The sequence below is a fragment of the Oryctolagus cuniculus genome, chromosome 9 (assembly GCF_051225735.1).
Source record: "Oryctolagus cuniculus isolate XC-2025 breed Fujian yellow rabbit chromosome 9, ASM5122573v1, whole genome shotgun sequence".
Lineage (NCBI taxonomy): Eukaryota > Metazoa > Chordata > Mammalia > Lagomorpha > Leporidae > Oryctolagus > Oryctolagus cuniculus.
This window is the reverse complement of record NC_142875.1, coordinates 124,602,122-124,623,294: the sequence shown is the minus strand read 5'-3', so window position 1 is coordinate 124,623,294 and position 21,173 is coordinate 124,602,122. Positions and strand designations below refer to the sequence as shown.

The following is a 21,173-nucleotide window of genomic DNA, read 5'->3' as shown; positions in this document are numbered from 1 at the left end:
TTTACGTTAACAGATTTTCTTTTTCAGTATTTTCATAAGCTAACGAATATCGGGAAATGTGTCTAATTATGATCTAGTTGAACACCGAGCACTTCTACTTCTGTGTTTCTGAGTATTTTAAGAAAAGAAGAAAGAAGATCCGTGGGTTAGGAAGGCGGAGAGGGAGGGACTGTCCTCCCTTTCAGTGTGTGTCTGCCTTAGCCCAGGAAAGAGGGCACCTCCTGGGCACTTCTGCCTGCTCTCCACTCGGCCCCGTTTTGGTTGCTCCTCACAGGAGTGACTGAGCTGACGTGGCTTGGGCCAGTTTCACTGGTGAGCTGCACCCCTGCTGAAGGCTAAATGTCCATGCTCCCCCCTTGCCCACTCCTTCCCTTCCAAGTTCAGGTTGGCAGACTCTGCCTCCCTGCCTGGGGGCGTGGCAGGCACCCGGGGGCTCCGCCTTGCTTTGGCCTGTGGCGTGGGTGAGTAGACGTGTGATCTGTTTCCAAGGCCCTGCCCGTGTCTTCACAACAGGGTGCCTGAGCATGCAGGAAGCAAGACCTACTAATCAGAGTGTGTGGGAGGAAGCCCCTCTGCAGCCCCAGCAGACTCAAAACTCGGGCTCTAACACCCAGCTTTCCACGGCCTTACCTGGGATGTGGGGGGTGGCCACTGTCTGGATCAGGACAGGAGTCCAAGTCCTCTCTCTTTGCCTCCTCATCATTCCTTGTGTGTTCCTAGAAGAAAAAATGGTCATTGGCACCCTTGCCCCCTAAAAGAAACCCAAACTTTGGCTTAGGAACCTATCCCCTCTGCCCAAATGGACTCATAGATTGTTCTGTGTCTCCAGCTTGTAACGTAAGATTTGACCCATTGCAGTGGCCTACAAAATGCTTGTTGGCTGAACTAATAGTTCCTTTCTTTTTTTTTTTTGGAAAGGAAAACGGGTTTCCAGAAAGATGAGAAGGTAAACTTAGCACAGGCCAAGCAAAGAAGAAAAAAGACTTTCACGGAGCCAAGCCAAAGCACCCTACGCTGATAAAACCATCGGGCTTTGGAATTAACAGAAGTTTCTGAGCTGAGCAGCTGGACTCAGAAGAGAAAGGCAGAAGTCCCCAGGCAGTGGCAGAAGTGAAAATTAGCTCGGTGCAGGTGGGCTGCTTCACCACACGCATCCCCACAGGTAGGTCCTGAAATATCCGCTCTCTGGCTCCCGGCGGTGAGAACGTTATCTTCAGAAGCTCAGTCACGATTTCTGTCAGTGTCACGGATTTCACACGGTAAAGCGGCTCAAAGTAGCAGACGGTACCTTACCCCTCCCCAAACACAGGTGTGGCCAGTCCCCTACTTTTAAAGCTTTTAATCTAATGAGTTAATTAAATTTCTGTAAAAATAATATACATACAGCCAAAACAATCACACAGTGAAGAGGCTTGTAAGGAAAATAGCAACTTCCGTTTCACTCTGCACCCATCCCCAACACAGGTCCTAACAGCTACCTTCCATTTTCTACCTGTTTATTTTGACGCATTGCTAAATGATATACTTCTAGGGCTATTTCTTGACCTATCAGTTTTAGGAACCTACTGACTTCTCTTCTGGAAGATAAAACTTAACTCTGCTTCTCCAGTTTCATGCCCTCAGCAATCAAATCACAATTAGGGGTAAATCAATAGGACTCATTATTATCACTGCAATTGTTGTTTACTAGTGAGATGAGTGGTGTATTATAATTATGTGGGCTTCTGTTTGCTTTATATCTTTTTATTTTTCCTAGAGTTAGTCACTGTCTCATTCCTTTTCATTTCGCTTAATTTTCCATGTTCATAATCCTTATTTTTTCCCTATCAATCTACTGTGCTTCTAGCCAGAGGTATTTTCCAAACACCAGATGCATCATCATTCAGTGCCTTCCATTTTTTTCTTGACAACTCTACTCTGGATTTCCTGTCCTCCTGCTCTAGTCCCCCCACCTCTCCCTTGTGGATATTTTTAGAAGTGTTCTCTTTTATGCTATAATCTTTTTTCAAAATTAATTTATTTTCATGTTCTTCAGAGGGCAGAGATATACAGGGAGACAGATGGAGAGAGAGCTTCCATCTAGTGGTTCACTCCCCAAATGCCCGCAACAGCCAGGGTCAAGCCAGGCCGAAGCCAGGAGCCAGGAACCCCATCAGGGTTCCCCACATGGGTGGCAGGGACTCAAGGACTCGAGTCATCTTCTGCTGCCTCCCAGGGAGTCCATGAGCAGGAAGTTGGATCAGAAGTGAAGGAGCCAGGACTTGAACCAGGCACTCCCACGTTGGATAAAGACGTCCCAAGCAGATACCTGCTGTGGCAAATGCCACCTCTTCCGCCCCCAGCTTGGCTGTTCTCTGGGTACAGGCTGACAAGCTCCAGTTGGCCATTTTCTTCTTGGATCTCCTATCTTTGGGATCTCATTTCTCAATTACATTAAATTGATGGATCCGTATTTTTATGAAAAGTATCAGTGTTTTCATTGTACTGGTTCCTACTGATTTTTATCAAATGGGAAGGTCAAGCTATAAATAAAATATGCTAAAAGTTGTACAAACTATTATTTAAGAACAATAACTGTGCCCCTGAACTCACCCACAGGCAGTTCCACTACGAAAATCCTTCCATCAGCTGCACTGATTGTAGGACAGGCTTTGCATACAGCAAAGAGTGGTGTTGCATAAGGCAGCTACGCGCTCGGATAAGCTCTTCCTTCAGTGCCCCTTCAAACTAGCATCTTAATGGTATTTCCTCAACTTTTTCCCCTTTACAGTTGAAGGAATAAACTGATTTTCTGCAAACTGAAATATTTTTTGTGTCTTCATGCTTCTGCTTCTAACTTTTATGCCATTCTCTTCTTTAAGCTCTTCTTGAACAAAATTCCATTTAACAAAACTGTTATTCATTCAAGCAGCTTTTTTTTTTTTTTTTTTTGAAAATTCCACTGGGCAATAGAACAGCTTATTGAGAGAGCAAGTGAGAGCAACAGAGAGAGGCTGACTCCATGGCTAATCTCTTCTTTCAAAATCGATTTTTGTCCTTAAAAACACCTTTTGCCTCTCGCATTAAACCTTCCTGACAACCCTCCCTGCCTTCTTGGATCCCCCCCACCCTCAAATTCTGGTTCACGTCACTTTAGTTGTTACCCAGTCGTTGGTTCCAAAGCTGCATGGTAGCAACTTGCTATTCCTTATGCCAGGTGCCCAAGGCCCTCAGATTGATTTTCTAGCTAATTAGGATCCATTTCCTTCAAAGCCAGTGAAGGATTATTAACAGTAAGTTTTCCTCTTGCCAGCACCGTGGCTCACTAGGCTAATCCTCCGCCTTGTGGCGCCGGCACACCGGGTTCTAGTCCCGGTCGGGGCGCCGGATTCTGTCCCGGTTGCCCCTCTTCCAGGCCAGCTCTCTGCTGTGGCCCGGGAGTGCAGTGGAGGATGGCCCAAGTGCTTGGGCCCTGCACCCCATGGGAGACCAGGAGAAGCACCTGGCTCCTGGCTTCAGATCAGCGCAGTGCGCCGGCTCCAGCGGCCATTGGAGGGTGAACCAATGGCAAAAGGAAGACCTTTCTCTCTGTCTCTCTCTCTCTCTCGCTGTCCACTCTGCCTGTCAAAAAAAAAAAAAAAAAGTTTTCCTCTTACACAGTTTCAAAACAATGACTACTACACCCACTAAAGTAAGAGTTCAACTGAGTCCAGTTTCTCCACTTAGGTAGTGGGTGCACAAAGTCTAGGTTTACCAGCACCAAATTTCCAGTTCTTTTCAGGTGTGCCTTGCGCCACTTGCAGATGCCAGCCTTGCTGGCTGATTGGGGAACCCAACAAAGGGTGCGTCAGCTGAAAGTAGAACAAGTGAAATCAAGAACTCTCACGGAATCTTCCAGGGAAAGGCAAGTCGAAATAGAGCACGGGAGGGGTGGGGCTTGGAAGAGAAGGCAAAACAGCATCCAGGGTTTGATTTTCCGGACTACAAAGAACAGAATTGGGCAGAGACTACAGTACGGTGGCCTTTGGGGCCAACGAGCTCTCAGTTTTCATTACTGCAACAATGACCACGGGTTCCAGCGGGAAGCCTAAGGCTTATCTTGGTATATGGAAAATGGAAAGAAATGTGAAGAAGAAGGAAAAAAAAAAAAGGAAAAAGAAATCAAAGGATCTGAAGTAGAAGAACCCTTGGCATTTGCTTATTCAGCTCCCCTCTTCTGCTTAGTGCGGGAGTTCTGTCTTCACACGCACACTCAGGGCTCTGTGTCCCAGGGCGACCCGGGTTTTCTTGTGGTAGCTTCTGGTTTTGTGATTATGGCAGACTCACCTGCAGCGTTGAGAAGGAACACAGAGAAACACTGGAAACCTTCTTCCAATTTCCCCCAGTGATAACGTCTTCCAGGGCTGTGGTGCAATCTCACAGCCAAAAAACAGGCACCGAGGCAATCCATCAACCCAATTTCAGTTTCACCAATTGTGCAGGCACTCATGTGTGTGGGGCGGGGGGGGGGGGGGGGGGGTGTAGTCCTGGCAGTTTTATCACATGTACAGGTCTGTGTGGCCTCTAGGGCCAACAGCTCCATCACAAGGACTCTCCACTCCTGCATACTAACTCTCAGCCACTTCCTTCCCAGTGCCTCCTGCCCTATCCCCTACCAACCATTAATCTGTGCACTAATCATTTATTTTACTCGTATTAAATACATGGAACCTCATAGTAGGTAACCTTTTGTTTGGCTTTTTCTCACTCAATATAACTCCCTGATAATCCAACCAAGTTGTTACATGAGTTCATATGTTATTCCTTTTTCAACATTTTATTTATTTGAGAGGCAGAAAGGTAGAGGGAGAGAGGTAGGCATAGAAAGAGACAGCTCTAATCTGCTGATTCACACCCCCTGGCCCCAGATTCCTGCAACAACTGGGGTTGTTGTCAGTCCAGGTCTCTCAATTACTTGAGCCATCACCTGCTGCCTCCCAGGGTCTGCATGAGCAGGAAGCTGGAATCAGGAGTCGGCACTGGAAATGCAATCTAGGCACTCTGAAATGAGAGGCAGTTGTCCTGCCAGGCTAAACTCCCAGCCCCTCAAGGTAGTCTTGAGTCTGTCTGACCTGATTTTACGGTCTGGACATATGACCGCACCCCGTTGGAGGGTGCTTCTTCCTCCACCCACATTTTTCATGAGGGTTAGACTTCCAGTGCTTGACGAGGTCTCTGATGCCTGTTTCTAGACCTCTCTGACTGGGTGGGTCTTTGCTGATGGCCAGTGACTCTGCCCTCTGTGGATATCTTTTTCCATACTGCTTGCTGAGAGATGACTGGTACTTTCAGTGGTTCTGACCTTTTGCTAATGGCACATGGGCTGTTTGGGTCACGGTTAAGTTTAAGTGCCTAACACAGAAGATCCAAATAACTAGCTTACCCAAGTTAGAAATCTTTTACTGGGGCCAGTACTGTGGCATAGTGGGTAAGGCCACCGCCTGCAGTGCCGGCATCCCATATGGGTGCTAGCTAGTTCAAGTCCCAACTGCTCCGCTTCCTATCCAGTTATCTGCTATGGCCTGGGAAAGCAGCAGAAGGTGGCCCAAGTCCTTGGGGCTCTGCACCCATGTGAGAGACCTGGAAGAAGTTCCTGGCTCCTGGCTTCAGATCAGCACAGCTCTGGCCATTGCAGCCAATTGGGGAGTGAACCAGAGGATGGAAGATCTCTCTCTCTGCCTCTCCTTCTCTCTCTGTGTAATTCTGACTTTCAAATAAATAAATATTTTTTTTAAAAAAGAAAGCTATTTTTTTCTCATGGAAGATGAGTCCGGGCTGTGGAGCTGCCCTGTGATGTCCTCAGTCTCCCAGCTCTGCCTGTAGTCCTGTCCAGGGTGGTGGATTCCTTCCTCAAGGTCATGAGCCTTCCAGGCAAAGAAAGGGACAAGTAGGTGCCCACCAGGGGAGGACTTCCCTACGGGCTTCCCCAGTGGCTCTTCTGACCTCCCTTTGACCACATCACCTGCAAGGGAGACTGGTAAACACCTTCGAGGGCTGTTGGGTCAACACTTGCACGGAGCACACTACATTGATGCGTTGTTACCGAAATGCAACTTTAACTGAGTGCTATGCATTTTTATTTGCTAGGCTGCCAAATCTCATGTTTTTATCTCACTAGAGACATTTCCACACCCAACAACACAGGGGTTCTAAGCGGAAGCTGAATAGCAACGCGCAGTCTCTGCTGTGTTGAGCCCTCAGGTTTTGTCTGTTGCTTGGTCTTCCATCTATTAACCCGTGTTTCTTCTTGAACCCCTGGGGTAAGTGGCCAGTTTTAGCTTTCACTGGGGTTCCCCACCTCCTGCATTATCATGTCACCTCCAGTATCAATACAATTTTTCTTTCCAGCCATAAAATAAACTCCACCATGCATCGGAAGTTTCCCTTAAAAGGTGAATTGTGAGAGGGAAGCATTTACTTCCAACAGACGATAAAGACAACTGAAATCTGATATAACTTTTCACTTTGACTTTATGGACTAAATCTGTGGGTCCTCCTCCTGTGTGAATGTCCTGTCTTATTGCTTTTATAGCATTTAGCCCTGTTTTAATTATCTATATTAAGGTAACCAGCGTGGGAACAAAAAAGGTGATGTGATTATATTAAGAGGAGGGCAGGGACAGACATTGGGCCTAGTGGATGTGTACCTGGGTTCAGCTCCCAGCTCCAGCTCCTCACTCCAGCTGCCTGGCAATACGGGCCCTGCGTGGCAGCAGATGATGTGCAAGTAGTAAGGCTTGTGCCACCTACACAGGAGGCCTGGATCATGTGCCCTGCTCCTGGCATCAGTCCCTAGGCCCATAGTCAGCAGTTGTGGGTATTTGGGGAATGCACTAGTAGATAGGAGCTCTCTCTCCTCTCTTTCTCTGCCTCTCAAATACGTAGATAAATTTATACTTAAAAAAAGAGAACAGAGCTGGCGTTGTGTGGTGCAGTGGGTTAAGCCGCTGCCTGCAATGGAGGCATCCCATGTGGGAGGAGTGGTTTGAGTCCTGGCTGCTCCATTTCTGATCCAGCTTCCAGCTAATGGGCCTAGGAAGGCAGCAGATGATGGCCCAAGTACTTGGGCCCTGCTACCTACGTGGGAAATCTGGATGGAGGCCCAGGATCCAGCCCCTGCCATTGAGGCCAGCTGGGGAGTCAGAACCATCCACTCAGCAGCTCCCAAATTCCTGATCCACACAGACAGGAAGAATTAACACAAATACTGGCTCTTTAATTACCACATTTGCAGTTTCCCTTTCCTGTCTCACCCAAGATATAACACCAGTTGTTAGTTGGGAGTGTATTTTTTTTAATTATTTTTTTTTAAAAGGCAAAGTTAGACAGTGAGAGAGAGAGACAGAGAGAAAGGTCTTCCTTTTCTGTTGGTTCACCCCTCAAGATTCATTTAAAATTTATTTATTTATTTGAGAGGAAGAGAGAGAGAGAGAGAGAGAGAGAGAAAGCTTCTGTCTGCTTGTTCACTCTCCAAATGCCCACAGTTACCACGGCTGGGCCAGGGCTGAAGGAGGGAGCCGGGAACTCTATCCAGGTCTCCCACTTGGGTGGCTCCAGCAGGGACCCAGCTACCTGAGCCCTCACCTGCCACCTCAGGGTCTGCACTGGCAGGAAACTAAGGTCAAGAGCCAGTGCCAGGAGTCAAATCCAGGTACTCCAATGTGGGATGCAGGCATCCTAACTGCTAGGCCAAATGCCTACTTCCCGTCAAGAGTATATAAACTGGCTGGCGCCACGGCTCACTTGGCTAATCCTCTGCCTGCGGCACTGGCACACCAGGTTCTAGTCCCGGTCGGGGCGCCGGATTCTGTCCCGGTTGCTCCTCTTCCAGTCCAGCTCTCTGCTGTGGCCTGGGAAGGCAGTGGAGGATGGCCCAGGTCCTTGGGCCCTGCACCTGCATGGGAGACCAGGAGGAGGCACCTGGCTCCTGGCTTTGGATTGGCACACTGGCCGCAATGCGCCAGCCATGGCAGCCATTTGGGGGTGAACCAACGGAAAAGGAAGACCTTTCTCTCTCTCTCTCTCTCTCTCTCTCTCTCTCTCACTAACTCTGCCTGTCAAAATACAAAAAAAAGTTTAAAAAAGTAAAAAAAAAAAAAAGAGCATATAAACTTAAAAAAATACAGGGCAGGTGTTGAGGCGTAGAGGGTTAAGCCTCCGCCTGTGATGCCAGCATCCCATATGGAGACCCAGCTGCTCCACTTTTGGTCCAGCTCCCTGCTTTTGCACCTGGGAAAGTACTGGAAGATGGCCCAGCACCCACATGGGAGACCTGGAAGAAGCTCCTGGCTCCTGGATTTGGCCTGGCCCAGCCCCAGCTGTTGCAGCCATCTGGGGAGTAACCAGCAGATGGATCTCCCTCTCTCACTCTCTCTCTCTGTCTCTCCTCTCTCTGTAACTCTGCCTTTCAAATAAATAACTGTGTAAGTTAATAAAAAATTACAAATAAGTTTATACTATGCCTCTTAGTACAAAACCCTTTTTATTTAATAATATATCATGGACATTTTGCATATCAGCATATAGATCATCCTAATTTAATAGCCACATGATAGTCCATGGTTTGATATACTACAATTTCTTTTACAGTCCTTTAGTAAAATACATAAAATATTTTAAAACATATGCACATACTTCTATATATGATGGAACTTCAAAAGTTCATGGAGAAATGAAATAAAAGGTAAGCTTACTTTGGTGCAAAAATTTTTGAAATCTATACACACACACACACACACTCATAGATATACACATATAAATACATGTACTAGTCTTTTAAAAGTAAATATTAGGGGCTGGCACCATGGCATAGTAGGTTAAGCCTCGGCCTGCAGCGTCAGCATCCCATATGGTCACCAGTTCAAGTCCTGGCTGTTCCAGTTCCAAACCAGCTACCTGCTACAGCCCAGGAAACAGCAGAGAATGGCCCGAGTGCTTGGACCCCTGCACCCACGTGGGAGACCAGGAAGAAGCTCCTGGCTACTGGCTTCAGATTGTGCAGCTCCAGCTGTTGCAGCCATTTGGGGAATGAACCAGTGAATGGAAGACCTCTTTCTCTGTGTCTCTACCTCTCTCCCTGTAACTCTGCTTCCCAAATAACTAAATCAATCTTTTTTTAAAGTAAATATCTATATAAAACACATATTCTATAATAAAATTATAATCATACTACCACACTATTTTGTACACAATTTAAGCATTCAATACATTTTCCTTCCTACTCTATTAGATATTCTCTAAAACATTAATTTTATTGCTAGAGTGATATATATATATCATCAAGATATACCATAATTTATTTAAATGAGTCTACTGCTGGGCATTTATGTTAGTCTCTGTAAAATGCTGCAGTTAACATCACCATATTGTTGGGCTTGCCCAATCATTCTTTAGAATAACTTTCTAAAAATAAAAATGCTGAGCACAAAACATTTTGTACAAACTACAAAACTGCATGTGGGAAAGGTTGCTCTGTGAACGTTCCCATCAACAACAAAAGATAATACGTCTTCCCTTTCCTGAGCATTGAAAAATGGTTCATTTGTGCCTCTCTCCACAATGCACAACACGGCACTACTTGGTTCTCCTTATTAAATCCTCATAACCACTTCCCTTTATTTTTGTTCAGAGGTCGCCAATGGCATCCTGCAGGTCAAATGCAGCCTCTACCAAACTTTGTAAATGAAGTTTTATTGGAACACAGCCATGCTCGTCACCTGTGTGTTGCCCATGCTCTGGCTCTGAAGTCAGTGCTGAGTCCTTGTGCCACAAAACCCTTCCTAGCTGGCCCTTCGCAGAAAAGTTCTGCAGAAAGTCTGCCAACTCTTGTCGACGGTTAGTAAGAGAAGAAATTTCTTCTTCAGACTCAATCCTTTCAACCGCTCACTGCCTTTCTTCTTGCGTCCTAAACTCTGAGAGCATTCTAATTGTGAAATATCTTGAGAAATACGCGTTACAAGGTAGAATCTTGCTTGGTACCTGTCAGGTAGCAGCTTAAGGACCCCCCCAACACACACACACACACACACACACACACACGAAGCTCAAGCTCATGTACAAAGTGTCCAGATCCTTGTTGGAAACAGTTTCCATTGAGAGACAATAACCTGACATTGTGGACTGGGGGATCCTCTCTCTGAGGGCGGCTTAGGGTGACTCTGCTACTAGGAGAGGCATCTGCCTTCCACCTGAGCTGAAATGAGTCTCTCTTAATGTTTCTGGTATCGGAGATGACCCCCTAAAATCTATACGAAAATGTGGTTCCTTAAAGTTCCCCAGACGTCCCAGCTGGGGTGCCACATATGCTATCGAAATTTGGGGTGCCATACGATATCACCATATGCTTATTAATAAATATCCGATATTAATAAGCCCAAGAGGGTTCTTGTCTAATATTTAGAGAAGAATGCTAAATACAGGCATAAATAAACGAGGCAGCATGGTACATTTTAGACTTTTATTTAGAGCGAAAGATGCATAGAGTGGGAGCTTTATCTAAGAGAGAGAGGTAAATCTGGGTTCATACTGAGCACCAGGAACCAGCCGCGTGGAGGAGCGTCTAGGCCAGGAAGCCTAGGGCTGGCAGCCCGAAGGCCACCCATCCTGGAGGCTCAGGGCTACAGCAAGCCCCCTACTGGCAAGAGGCCAGGGCAAAGAAGAGAAGGGCAGGACACACCGTGTCCCAGACTTTTAACCCACTTCCAAAGGGGAGTGGTTAATTAACCTGATTGGCCGGTGGGCATCCAGGTGTGGCAGGTAGGGGTGTGAGGTCACACAGGGGTGTGGCGAAGGCATGGTCGTCCAGCTCCCAAACCTAATCGATTTTAACCTGCATGTCTGCCTACTTCATTTCCAGCCAGCTTCATTCCCAGTAACGGCATCTATTTCAGTTGGCCTTGCATTACTTTCACAAATCCAGATAAGGCTAAAAACACTCTGAGTTCAAACCTCTTTCATTTGACTCTGTTGCTTCCCTGGTTTCTCAAGGTAGGTACTGATCAGTGTGATGGAAGGAATATCATTAATGCAAACATGAAAAATAGACAGACAATAACATGAATCTTATGATCCATGGCCAAAACCTCAGTAGATTCTTCACACTGCATCTCACACACACAAGGGACTTCAAAAAATTCATGGGAACTACGTATCATGAAAAAACTGTGCATGGATTTCAAAACATTTTTACATCAAAATAAACTCATTTTTTAAATGCTGTTTCCCCCTGTACCTTGTAAAGTCCCCTTGTACTTTTTTCAATACCGTTTCTTCTGCTCACACCCTTATTTAATTTGCTCACATGTGTGCAACAAGGAAGTCATCCCAAGAATGCCTTTTATACAATAGCAGTCTGTTGTTTAAAAGCAAAACAAAACAATTCTCTTGAAAAAAAAAACTGCTTTGTCTGGGGCCAGGGATCCTCAGGAAGTGGGCATTCTTGTGAACCAGAAGCCCTTCTAGACTTGTTTCCTTAACATCTCACCGCACTGGAAGGCTAGAGCAGGTGCTAAGTCCTACTCAGCGGTCCCAGCGACGGAGAAGCCCAGACCCGTCTGGTTCTCGCCTAGGAGAAGTGACATCTATTGTCAGTCCCTGAGGACCCCAGCTAGTCCTGGGGCACTTTCATTGCCTTTTCTATAAAGCAGAGCTCTTGGTTTCAAAGCGATATAGATGGAGCTTGAATGAGCCTCCTGAAAACAGGGTGGGGAAGTGGAGGGTGCTGGGGGACAGAACGGGGAAAATCAGGAAGCAGCTGGGTGCTGGGAACAATGAGAAGCCGGGGCTGGCAGGCTGCCAAGACTCCCCCTTCTCCCTTTGGGAGTCTCTGCTTGTCTCAACGAAGCTACCTTTGTTCGCTACCTTTGTTCCTACTCACCATAGATCAACCTTCTCTACCAGGAAAGAAGCCTAACCACACACAACTCCTATTTTTCACTTTGCAAACCTTACAGCTTGACTCCTAGAGAGAGACAGACCCTCTCAATTTTCATTAGAAAAACCCCAGAGAACAGCTGGAGTGGAGGGTGGGTCCAACCGACCAGCTCCAGACACAGCAACACAATGTGGGGTTAAGAGGCAGGAGGGGAGAGACAGTTCCCAGAAGGAGCTAGAACGGCAGCACATTGACAATTCATTAGCTGTGCTAGGAGCACAGGACCCTCCTGGTAACCAGCATGAGCAACCTGCTCTATTTTCCTATTGCCAAAGGCCACATCTCTGAGCTGCCAGTGACTTCAGCAAGTCCCTACAGAGCCTTTACACAAATGAGAAAGCCATGCCTTCCTCTGGCAGGGTCAGCACCCACTCACCTCCTGGCCCAATGCCAAGGTTCCTGTGTTGAGGGCTGACTGTCAGCTCCTACTTGTCCCTCAGCCAGGCATCCAAACTGCACAGGTCCCAACAGCGGCCCTGGCTTACCCAGAGGGAGGCAGGTGGGCTGCCACTTCCCCCCAAAGCAAGACTTCCAACCTCAGCGAGTCTCAAGTCTCAGTGGGAGCTTGGGCTAGGGGCTGAAGGAAGTAGCAAGGATGACAACAGTGGCTGAATGTTCTGGGAGGCCAGCCCACCTCTGGGTGCTGGTGCAGTTGAGATGTCTGGGAGCAGAGAGACTAGCATCACACCCTGGCCAGGCAATGGTAGGGGCCCCGCTGCCTCACTGCACTGCCAGGAAGGTTCCATGGAGCACCTGTGAGGAGCCCCATGGGTGAGTCTCGCCCAATTAAAATTATTTTCCTCAAGAATTTATGTAGCAGAACACCTTGACAGACAATACAATTTTCCTTTCCTTTTTTTTTATTTGACAGAGTTAGACAGTAAGAGAGAGAAACAGAGAGAAAGGTCTTCCTTTTCCGTTGGTTCACCCCTGAAATGGCAGCTACGGCCAGAGCTATGCCAATCTGAAGCCAGGAGCCAGGTGCTTCTTCCTGGTCTCCCATGCGGGTGCAGGGACCAAGCACTTGGGCCATCCTCCACTGCCCTCCCGGGCCACAGCAGAGAGCTGGACTGGAAGAGGAACAACCGGGACTAGAACCCAGCGCCCACATGGGATGCCGGTGCCGCATGCGGAGGATTAACCAACTAAGCCACAGCACCATGGCTCACTAGGCTAATCCTCCACCTGCGGCGCCGGCACACGGGGTTCTAGTCCCGGTCGGGGCGCCGGTTCTGTCCCGGTTGCTCCTCTTCCAGGCCAGCTCTCTGCTGTGGCCCGAGAGAGCAGTGGAGGATGGCCCAAGTGCTTGGGCCCTGCACCCGCATGGGAGACCAGGAGGAAGCACCTGGCTCCTGGCTTTGGATCAGTGTGGTGAGCTGGCTGCAGTGCACCGGCCTTAGCAGCCATTGGGGGGTGAACCAACAGAAAAAGGAAGACCTTTCTCTCTGTCTCTCTCTCTCACTGTCCACTCTGTCTGTAAAAAAAAAAAAAAAAAAAAAGAGAGAGAGAGAGAGAGAATAGATCTTTTAAAGTTTTTATTTATTGGGGATGGTGCTAGGAAAGCAGCAGAGGATGGCCCAGGCTTTTGAACCCCTGCCACCCATGAGGGAGACCCAGGAGAAGCTACTGGCTCCTGGCTTTGGCCTGGCTTTCAAGTAAATCAATCAATAAATACATTGGCCCAGGGTGAGCATTAGCAGGTAGCTGGATTAGAAACACAGTAGCTAGAACTGGAACCAGGCCCTATATGGGATGCTGGTGTCCCACGCAGTATTTCCATTGCTGCACTAAATGCCCTACCCAACACCTCTCTTTGAAGGGCATGATTGTATCAGGATTTACAGAAGCTATCCTTAGAAAAATAATAAGAGAATTTAGGAATGCACTCATATGTGGTTGTATTCAAGCTTGCAGACACAGCAACTTTTTTTTTTTTGGCCAGGCAGAGTTAGACAGTGAAAGAGAGAGACAAACAGAGTTACAGACGGTGAGAGAGAGAGAAAGGTCTTCCTCCCATTGGTTCACTCCCCAAATGGCTGCCATGGCCGGCGCTGGGCCGATCCGAAGCCAGGAGCCAGGTGCTTCCTCCTGGTCTCCCATGCGTGTGCAGGGCCCAAGCACTTGGGCCATCCTCCACTGCACTCCTGGGCCACAGCAGAGAGCTGGCCTGGAAGAGGAGCAACCGGGACTAGTACCCGGCGCTCCAACCAGGATTAGAACCTGGGACAGCAACTCTTTAGAAGAAAGCCACATCCCACAGTTCCAGAAGAGGGCAGAATCAGTCTCTCTTGAGGGGGCACCCTAAAGCAAACTGATGGTGCCCAAAGCAGAAAGAAGCAGAGGGAAGGTCATGGGCAGCATCTGGGGCGCACCAGAATCTGGGTGCAGAATCTGATTGCAGCTGGAGATGACTGCTCACCCAGGGTGACCTCGGGCTCTCAACCGGGGACAGGACTTTGGCGAATGGCCAGCACACCAGCACCTGAAGCCATGGCCAGGGAGCAGGAGCCATCCTCCTGGTGCTACAGTCCTGGGATAAGTGCCCAGGCAGCCTGCCACTTTGCTGTCAGATCCCTATTTATTTTTGTGCTTCAAAGGAGCCGCCCGTGGACATCCCAGCCTCTGTGTGAGTCGTAGTCTCATTCCCCAAGTGTTGCTACAATGCAGCTTCCATTCCCCCACCCTGCTCCCTGGCTCCCTGGACTCCAGCAGAGACACTGTTCTAGCTCCTGCTGCTTCCTAAATCAGGGCTGGGCGGCATGGTACCCTCTGACACCAGGCAAGTGCCCCAGGACGGCAGAGAGAGGAGAATGGCAGAGAATGGGTATTAGTTGTGTGTGTAGGTGACCAAAGGTGCCATTCATACCACTGCAGACCAGGATGGGCCACTCAAAAATGCTGGGGAAAGTGGCTGGTAATAGGAGGAAAACAGGAGATGCTTGCATCTAGAGGAATTGTAGACAATTCATCAAAGACTCAACTGTAAACATTTTTAAACATGAAAGCAAAAGGATCTAGGAAGGACAAAGTGATAGTAAATAAATAACTTCAAGGGCAATCAATTAAAAATGTGTGGGAAAAATAAACCACCCCTGAGGGGTCTCAGGAAGCTCATGGAAAATGCACCTTACATAAAAACTCTGCAGGGATTTCAGATTTTTTTCACACCAAACTAAACATCTTTTAATCTCATTTTCCCACAAGTATTTTGAATTTCTATGGTCCAAGATTGAAAGACTAATGACCAACGGAGGAAGAAATTAACAACACTATGCAAGGTGAAGGGTGAATGTTCACAGTAATAATGCAAGGACTCCTATAAATCAAGAAAAAGTAAAGACTCCACAAGAAAAATAAATGGGGAAAAGTTGCAAACAGGTAAATTTAAAATATAAATGGTCAATTAAAATATGGAAAAATGTTCAGTTCATTGACATTCATAAAGGCAAATTAAGACAACCATGACATAACTGTCACTTGTTAGACTGCCAAAGATTGCATTTTTGAAAAAAGGTTTATTTATTTATTTGAAAGACAGAATGAGAAGAGAAAGAGAGAGAGCAACAGAGAGGAAAGTAGAAACAGAGATCCATCCATTGGTTCACTCCCCAAATGGCCACAACAGCCAGGTGGCTAGGCCAGGCTGAAGCCAGCAACCAGAAATTCCATCTGGGTCTCCCAGATGGGTGCTTGGGCCATCTTCTGCTGCTTTCCAGGTGCATCACCAGGGAGCTGGATTGGAAGTGGAGCAGCTGGGACTCAAACCAACACTCTGATAAGGGATGTGGCACCTCAAGCAGTGGCTTAAACCCAGGCTGGCAAAGATCTCTAAAAATCGATTCAACTCACCATTGCCAGGGTTGAGAGAACCCAGGACCATCTAGCAGGAAGCACTGAAGTATAAGATTTCATACTCTGCAGGGCATCAATTCTTCATGTAGGGATTCTGCTCCAAGGAGATAATGCACAGATTCAAAAAGACATACTCATATTTTGCTTATAACTCTGGAAACTAGAAACAATCTGAATGTACCGTGACGCAGCATCCATGGAAGACAGCACTGCCCTGGAAAGCAGGGATGCAAATCTACGCTCAGACACAGGCCACCAATGGTTGAGACCCAAGCTGCGGAGTTACAGCAACACCTACTTTCCTCGTCACCAGAGTTTCTACCCTCCCTGATCAGAGATTTTAGCACCTAGCTCCTAGTCTTCCTTAAGTATCTGTGGGGACAGACCGTCCCATTTCAAGTCTCAGGAAGTCTGAATTCCTATTTCCGGTAAAACATAGGCAACGGCTACTATGCAGTCACGAAGCTCCAGTCTGCATCAGGCATGCTGTGCCCCACCTCTACACACCCGGAGCCAGCTGCTTATGTCTCTGGACACGGTCTCTTCTCTGCTCCAGTGGCATGCTCCACTCTCATGATGCATTTGCCCTCTGCCCACTTCCGGTCCTCGAATCCAGTACTTCACTGCACACTTTATGACTGATGGTTTCAAACATTCTCTTGCAATTATCTTGGATGCTTTTGCATCACTCTTCCCATTGCACCTGCTGCCAAATATCCTGTCCCTTCCCCCCAACACCACCAACCCTCTTTCCCATTGCCAGGCTATCAAGCACTGCTGGAGTATCTCATTTGGGCAGATGAGGACCTCTACAAATTACTATTCATTAACGTCTTGGGCTCACTTCCCATAGTGGCAGAGCCCTAGACAAGCATCTGAATGCAAATGTCTTATTTGGAGATTATCACAAGCAGGGGAATGAAAGAAGGGAGGGGAACAGAGACAGAAGAAGATAGAGGCGTGGAGGGAGAACAAAAACGGCGCACTAACAAGCAGGTTACTGCGGTAGGCGGCTGGAGATTCATCTCTTTTGGGGCTGAGACTCTGGAGCCCACATGTGACTCATCCACCCTATTCCTCTCTGCCACTGGTTGAGGACAGCAATCAGTGGCACAGACTTCCTCCCATTCCAGCCTGCCTGGTGGACAAGTCACTGAAGCACCCAGTGACAGAACCCTCTCGGGAGCTGTGGGTGCCTGCAGGGAGAGATCAACACGTGTGCACCCTAAGTGTGAGTGCCCAGGGATACTGGCGAGACATCAACAGCACCAGCTGTGGCTTCCACGCGGCCCCGTGGCCCTATCGTGTGACCCTGTGTTCACCTTCATCTCCTCTCGTGACAACCATTTCCAAAGCCCTCTCTATCAGGCGGTGGTCGCACCTCTTCATTCACAGAGAAGCCGTGAAGAGCTCAGAAAGGAACCCACTGAGTTCCTGTGGATGATTCCAACATCCCAGCATGGCCACGCCCCTCACCCTGTCTCCAGTAAAACAGGCGGTCCTCCCCTTAGTTAAGACAGCCTCTCAGCCTGTGCATGATCCTGTTCATCCATCGAGAGACTCTCCTCAACCAAGTGCTTTCTCTTTCCTATGAGTCTTCAGCCTCAGTCTGTCTTCCCCTCTCTCCCATCTTCCAGTAAACAAACAACCGTCCCCAGACTCTGCCTCCCATTCACCTTAAGGTCCGGCGTTCCCTCCGCTTTGCACCAGCTTTGCTGAACGAGCATCTCACGCGTGTGGCCCCCAGTCTCCTGCCACTCATGGCTGGTACGTGGCCACAGAGCTCTTTCTGTGCTGGAAGTCACGAGACCCCAGCCCTCGCTCCTCTTGCGCTCTGGGCAGGACTACACATTGCAGGTTAGTTTGTCCCCTGGGCTCCCAAGACTGCCGTTCCTTTGGTTTTCCTCCTGTCGGTCCATACCTCTCAGTCTCTGTCCACCTCACCAGCGACGCTGTTCCCAGCAGTCCAATATTCTCCGCCCATGATCTCAGCCACTTCCACACCTCCAATCATCACACCAAGGCAATGACAACATTTCTGGATCTACAGAAGCTGCCCTGAGTTCTCCCCTGGACTCTAAACTTAAACAGGCATTTGATCAATTCACACTCAATTCTTTCACCTTGGTCAAGTCATCACATGTCCCTTGACCTATATCCCTGAGCATAAAATGGAAATCAAAGCACTTACTCCCCAGTCTGTCAAAAAATGTTTTCATTTGGAAATAATCCTGGGTCTAGAAAGTTGCAAAGATATTCAAAGAGTTCTTCTGCATGCTTCCACCAATGTCCTCTGATGGTCACATTTATGTAATCGTGACACAGTAGCAAAGCAGGAAGTTGAAATGATGTGGGTGGTCAGATGCCACATTTGCAATTTTTTAAAAAGATTTATTTATTTGAAAGGCAGAGTTACAGAGAGGCAGAGGGAGAGAGGGAGGGAGGGAGAGAGAGAGAGGGAGGGAGGGAGAGGGAGAGAGAGAAGGAGAGAGAAAAAGAAAGGGAGAGAGAGAGAAGTCTTCCATCCACTGGTTCACTCCCCAGGTGGCTGCAATGGCCAGAGCTGGGCTAATTCAAAGCCAGGAGCCAGGAGCTTCCTCTGGGGAAGTGGAGCAGCTGGGACTTGAAGCGGTTCCCATATGGGTTGCTGGCACTGCAGATGGTGGCTTTACTCACTAAGCCACAGTACCAGCCATTGTTTGCAATTTTTTTGATGTTCCTTTTTTTTTATTCTCAAGATCCCTGAGAGAAGAGACACATATGTCATGTGGCTTTGTGTGTTCAGTGTCAAGGGCAATGCTGGGGCAGACTTTCAGCACAGTGGTTAAACTGCTGCTTATTATGCCTGCCATCCCTCACTGGAGTGTCAGGGTTCAACTCCTGGCTCCGCTCTGATTCCAGCTTCCTGGGAGGCAACCAACCGGTGATAGCTCAAGCACTTGAGTCCCTGCCACCCATGTGGGAGACCCAGAATGAATTCCCTGCTGACTGCTTCAGCCTGGTCCAGCCTTGGCTGTAGCAGACAACTGGGGAGTGAACCAGGAGATGAGAGATGGCCGTTTCTCTCTGCCTCTCAAAGAAAAAAGAAAAGTTAAAGAAAAAAACCTAAACATTGCTAAATATTTGGGAAAGCAAAGATGGAGGACAGGAAGGCAGAGTCCACGGGCGGAGGCCACGCTACCCCCGAGGTGCACACCGGCGGCCAGGGACCTGAGGACAAGGGCCTCCTCCCTGGCTTCCCTCCTGCTGACTGAGGTGTTGGCAGAAGCAGGCTAGGAGTGGGAGTGGTAAGGCTTACTTCATGCTCATTCCTGGAATCCCAGCCCCCGTCTGGAGCAGACAGGAAGCAACTCGGGGACTCTCCCACATCACACCACATGGCCAGTCACCCCCTCCACCTATCCGATGGCTGACTCGCCCTGCCTCCCAAGACGGGCACACCCCATGCTGGCAGCCCCAGTGAGACCATCCTGACCTCAACCCTCTGTGGGCAGCATCTGTCACAAGGCCCAAGGAATGTGTTCCCTTCCAGAGTTGATTTTAAAATTCTGCTTCATGGTAAGTCTCCTGGATAGGTCCTATTTGTTTGCTCAGTAATCACCATAGTCAAAAGGAGAATTCTGAAAACTCAGAAGAGTAACAAAACACAGAAGAAAATGGAGAGATAAATCGCACAAGTAGCTACACGTACGTTTAGGGCTCCAAGCTCTGCATAGAATACGTGTGTGCATGCATGTGCATGTGTGTGTATGTCCCACCAAATCATAATTACTGCAGGAAGGGGAAATAAGGGAGCATTTATTCATCCGTGATCCATGTTACTATAGTAAGTTGTCATCAGAGCAAAAGTCAAGTTTGTGTTCCCCTAAATAGCTCGGTGGAAGCGTCTGATGTGAGAAACCCTAGCTCAGAATTTCTGTGTCAACATGAATGGTGGTATGCTCTGCCTGCTAGTCTCCAAGGGCCATTATCGGATTTCCAAGCCCGAAACTCACTTATCAGTGGTAATTTATAAACTTGGCCCAGCACTTAGAGTTGACGTCATGCTTCCAGGAGTGTGGTTTGGAAACAGCCCCTGTGGGAATCATGTTCAGTGCAGGATGAAAGGGTGTGGATTTAGGGCAGCACCTGAGCTGGAGACTTGGAAGCACACAATGCCTTGTACATCAGGTAGAGGTCCCAGCTGACCCCACGCCAGAATGTGTTCGGTTCTGAAGCTCTACCTCCACAGCATACACAGACTGGACACATTCTGAAGTTCAAGGATCTTTGTTCTGTTCACTGGGGTCTCCTCAGGCTCAGAACAGTGCCTGGTGCAAGGCAGGCTTTAGGGAAGCTTCTGTGGAATGAATAGCCAATACTGACACTGTGTGCAAAGGGAGGAGGCCAATCAGGAGATCATCAACTGCCACCAAGCCCAGGGCACCTGGGTAACAAAGTCACAACACAGGGTTGGCCACCAAGCCTGCTGGATCGCAGTAAAATGAACAAGGAGGGAGGAAAATACCAGGAATCCAAAGAGCAGGGACTGAGGGTCAGCCAAAGGAGCTCAGGGACTCTCTATGGTCCAAGGCCAGGGGGTTGGTTGGAGCAGGATGGTCCAGGCAGGAGGGGGGCGGAGCTCGACACTGGGGGTCCCTGGACTGGGGTGGAGGAGGTGATAGAATCCAAGTCAGAGGGACAGAAGGCACAACCCAGTCAGTGGCAGGAGGCACAGGAGAAAGGATTTGGTCCCATCGGGAAGGAACGTGGCAGGGACGAGACAGGACGCAAGGATTAAGTGGCAGAAAAGGACCACAGTGCTGAGCAGCGGGACTGAGGTCAAGGCCAGACTGGCTGGGCAGTGTGGTTGGTGATTCAGGAAGGCTGTGTCTGGGTGGGGGTCGGGGTTCACGTGGATGCCCGGGGCTTTCTAGATGATTCTAACAGTCACCAGGGGAGCAAGGGCTGATACTGAAGGCAAGGCTGAGCCTACGAGTAAAGGGGATCAGACCAGTCTCCTCCCTGGGTGCTCCCACAGTATCCTTTATTTCTTTTTCATCTATTTGAGAGGCAGAGAGAGAGAGAGAGAGAGAGAGAGAGAGAGAGAGTGTTCCTATCTACTCATTCATTCCCTAAATACCCATAACAGCTTGAGACCAAAGCTGGAAGCTGGGAATGCCATCCAGGCAGGTCTCCCACATGAGTGGCAGGAACCGATAAAATAGAGCCATCACCTGCACTTCCTAGGGTTGCATTAGCAGGAAGCTGGAATCAGGAGTCAGAACCAGGCATCCGACCCAGGCACGCCGACACAGGACGCAGCTGTCTTACCACGTAGACTGAGTGCCTGCCTCCACGGTATTCTTAATACACTGTTGGGTAGCACTCG

At 48.5% G+C, this 21,173-nt stretch overlaps 1 protein-coding gene across 7 annotated transcripts in view; it reads right to left on the bottom strand.

Moving 5' to 3' along the window:
• The window catches only part of STK38L (serine/threonine kinase 38 like), a 179,419-nt gene that overhangs the window by 123,284 nt on the left and 34,962 nt on the right, over nucleotides 1-21,173 (bottom strand). For 4 of the 7 annotated variants that reach the window (XM_089304730.1, XM_089304736.1, XM_089304739.1 and 1 more), the window contains one exon: nucleotides 631-716. In XM_089304730.1, the coding sequence (XP_089160856.1) occupies nucleotides 631-716 (86 nt within the window). Of the gene's footprint in view, nucleotides 1-630; nucleotides 717-15,799; nucleotides 15,892-21,173 lie in introns of those variants that run through there. The other 3 variants (XM_089304737.1, XM_089304735.1, XM_089304733.1) reach the window with 2 other exon arrangements.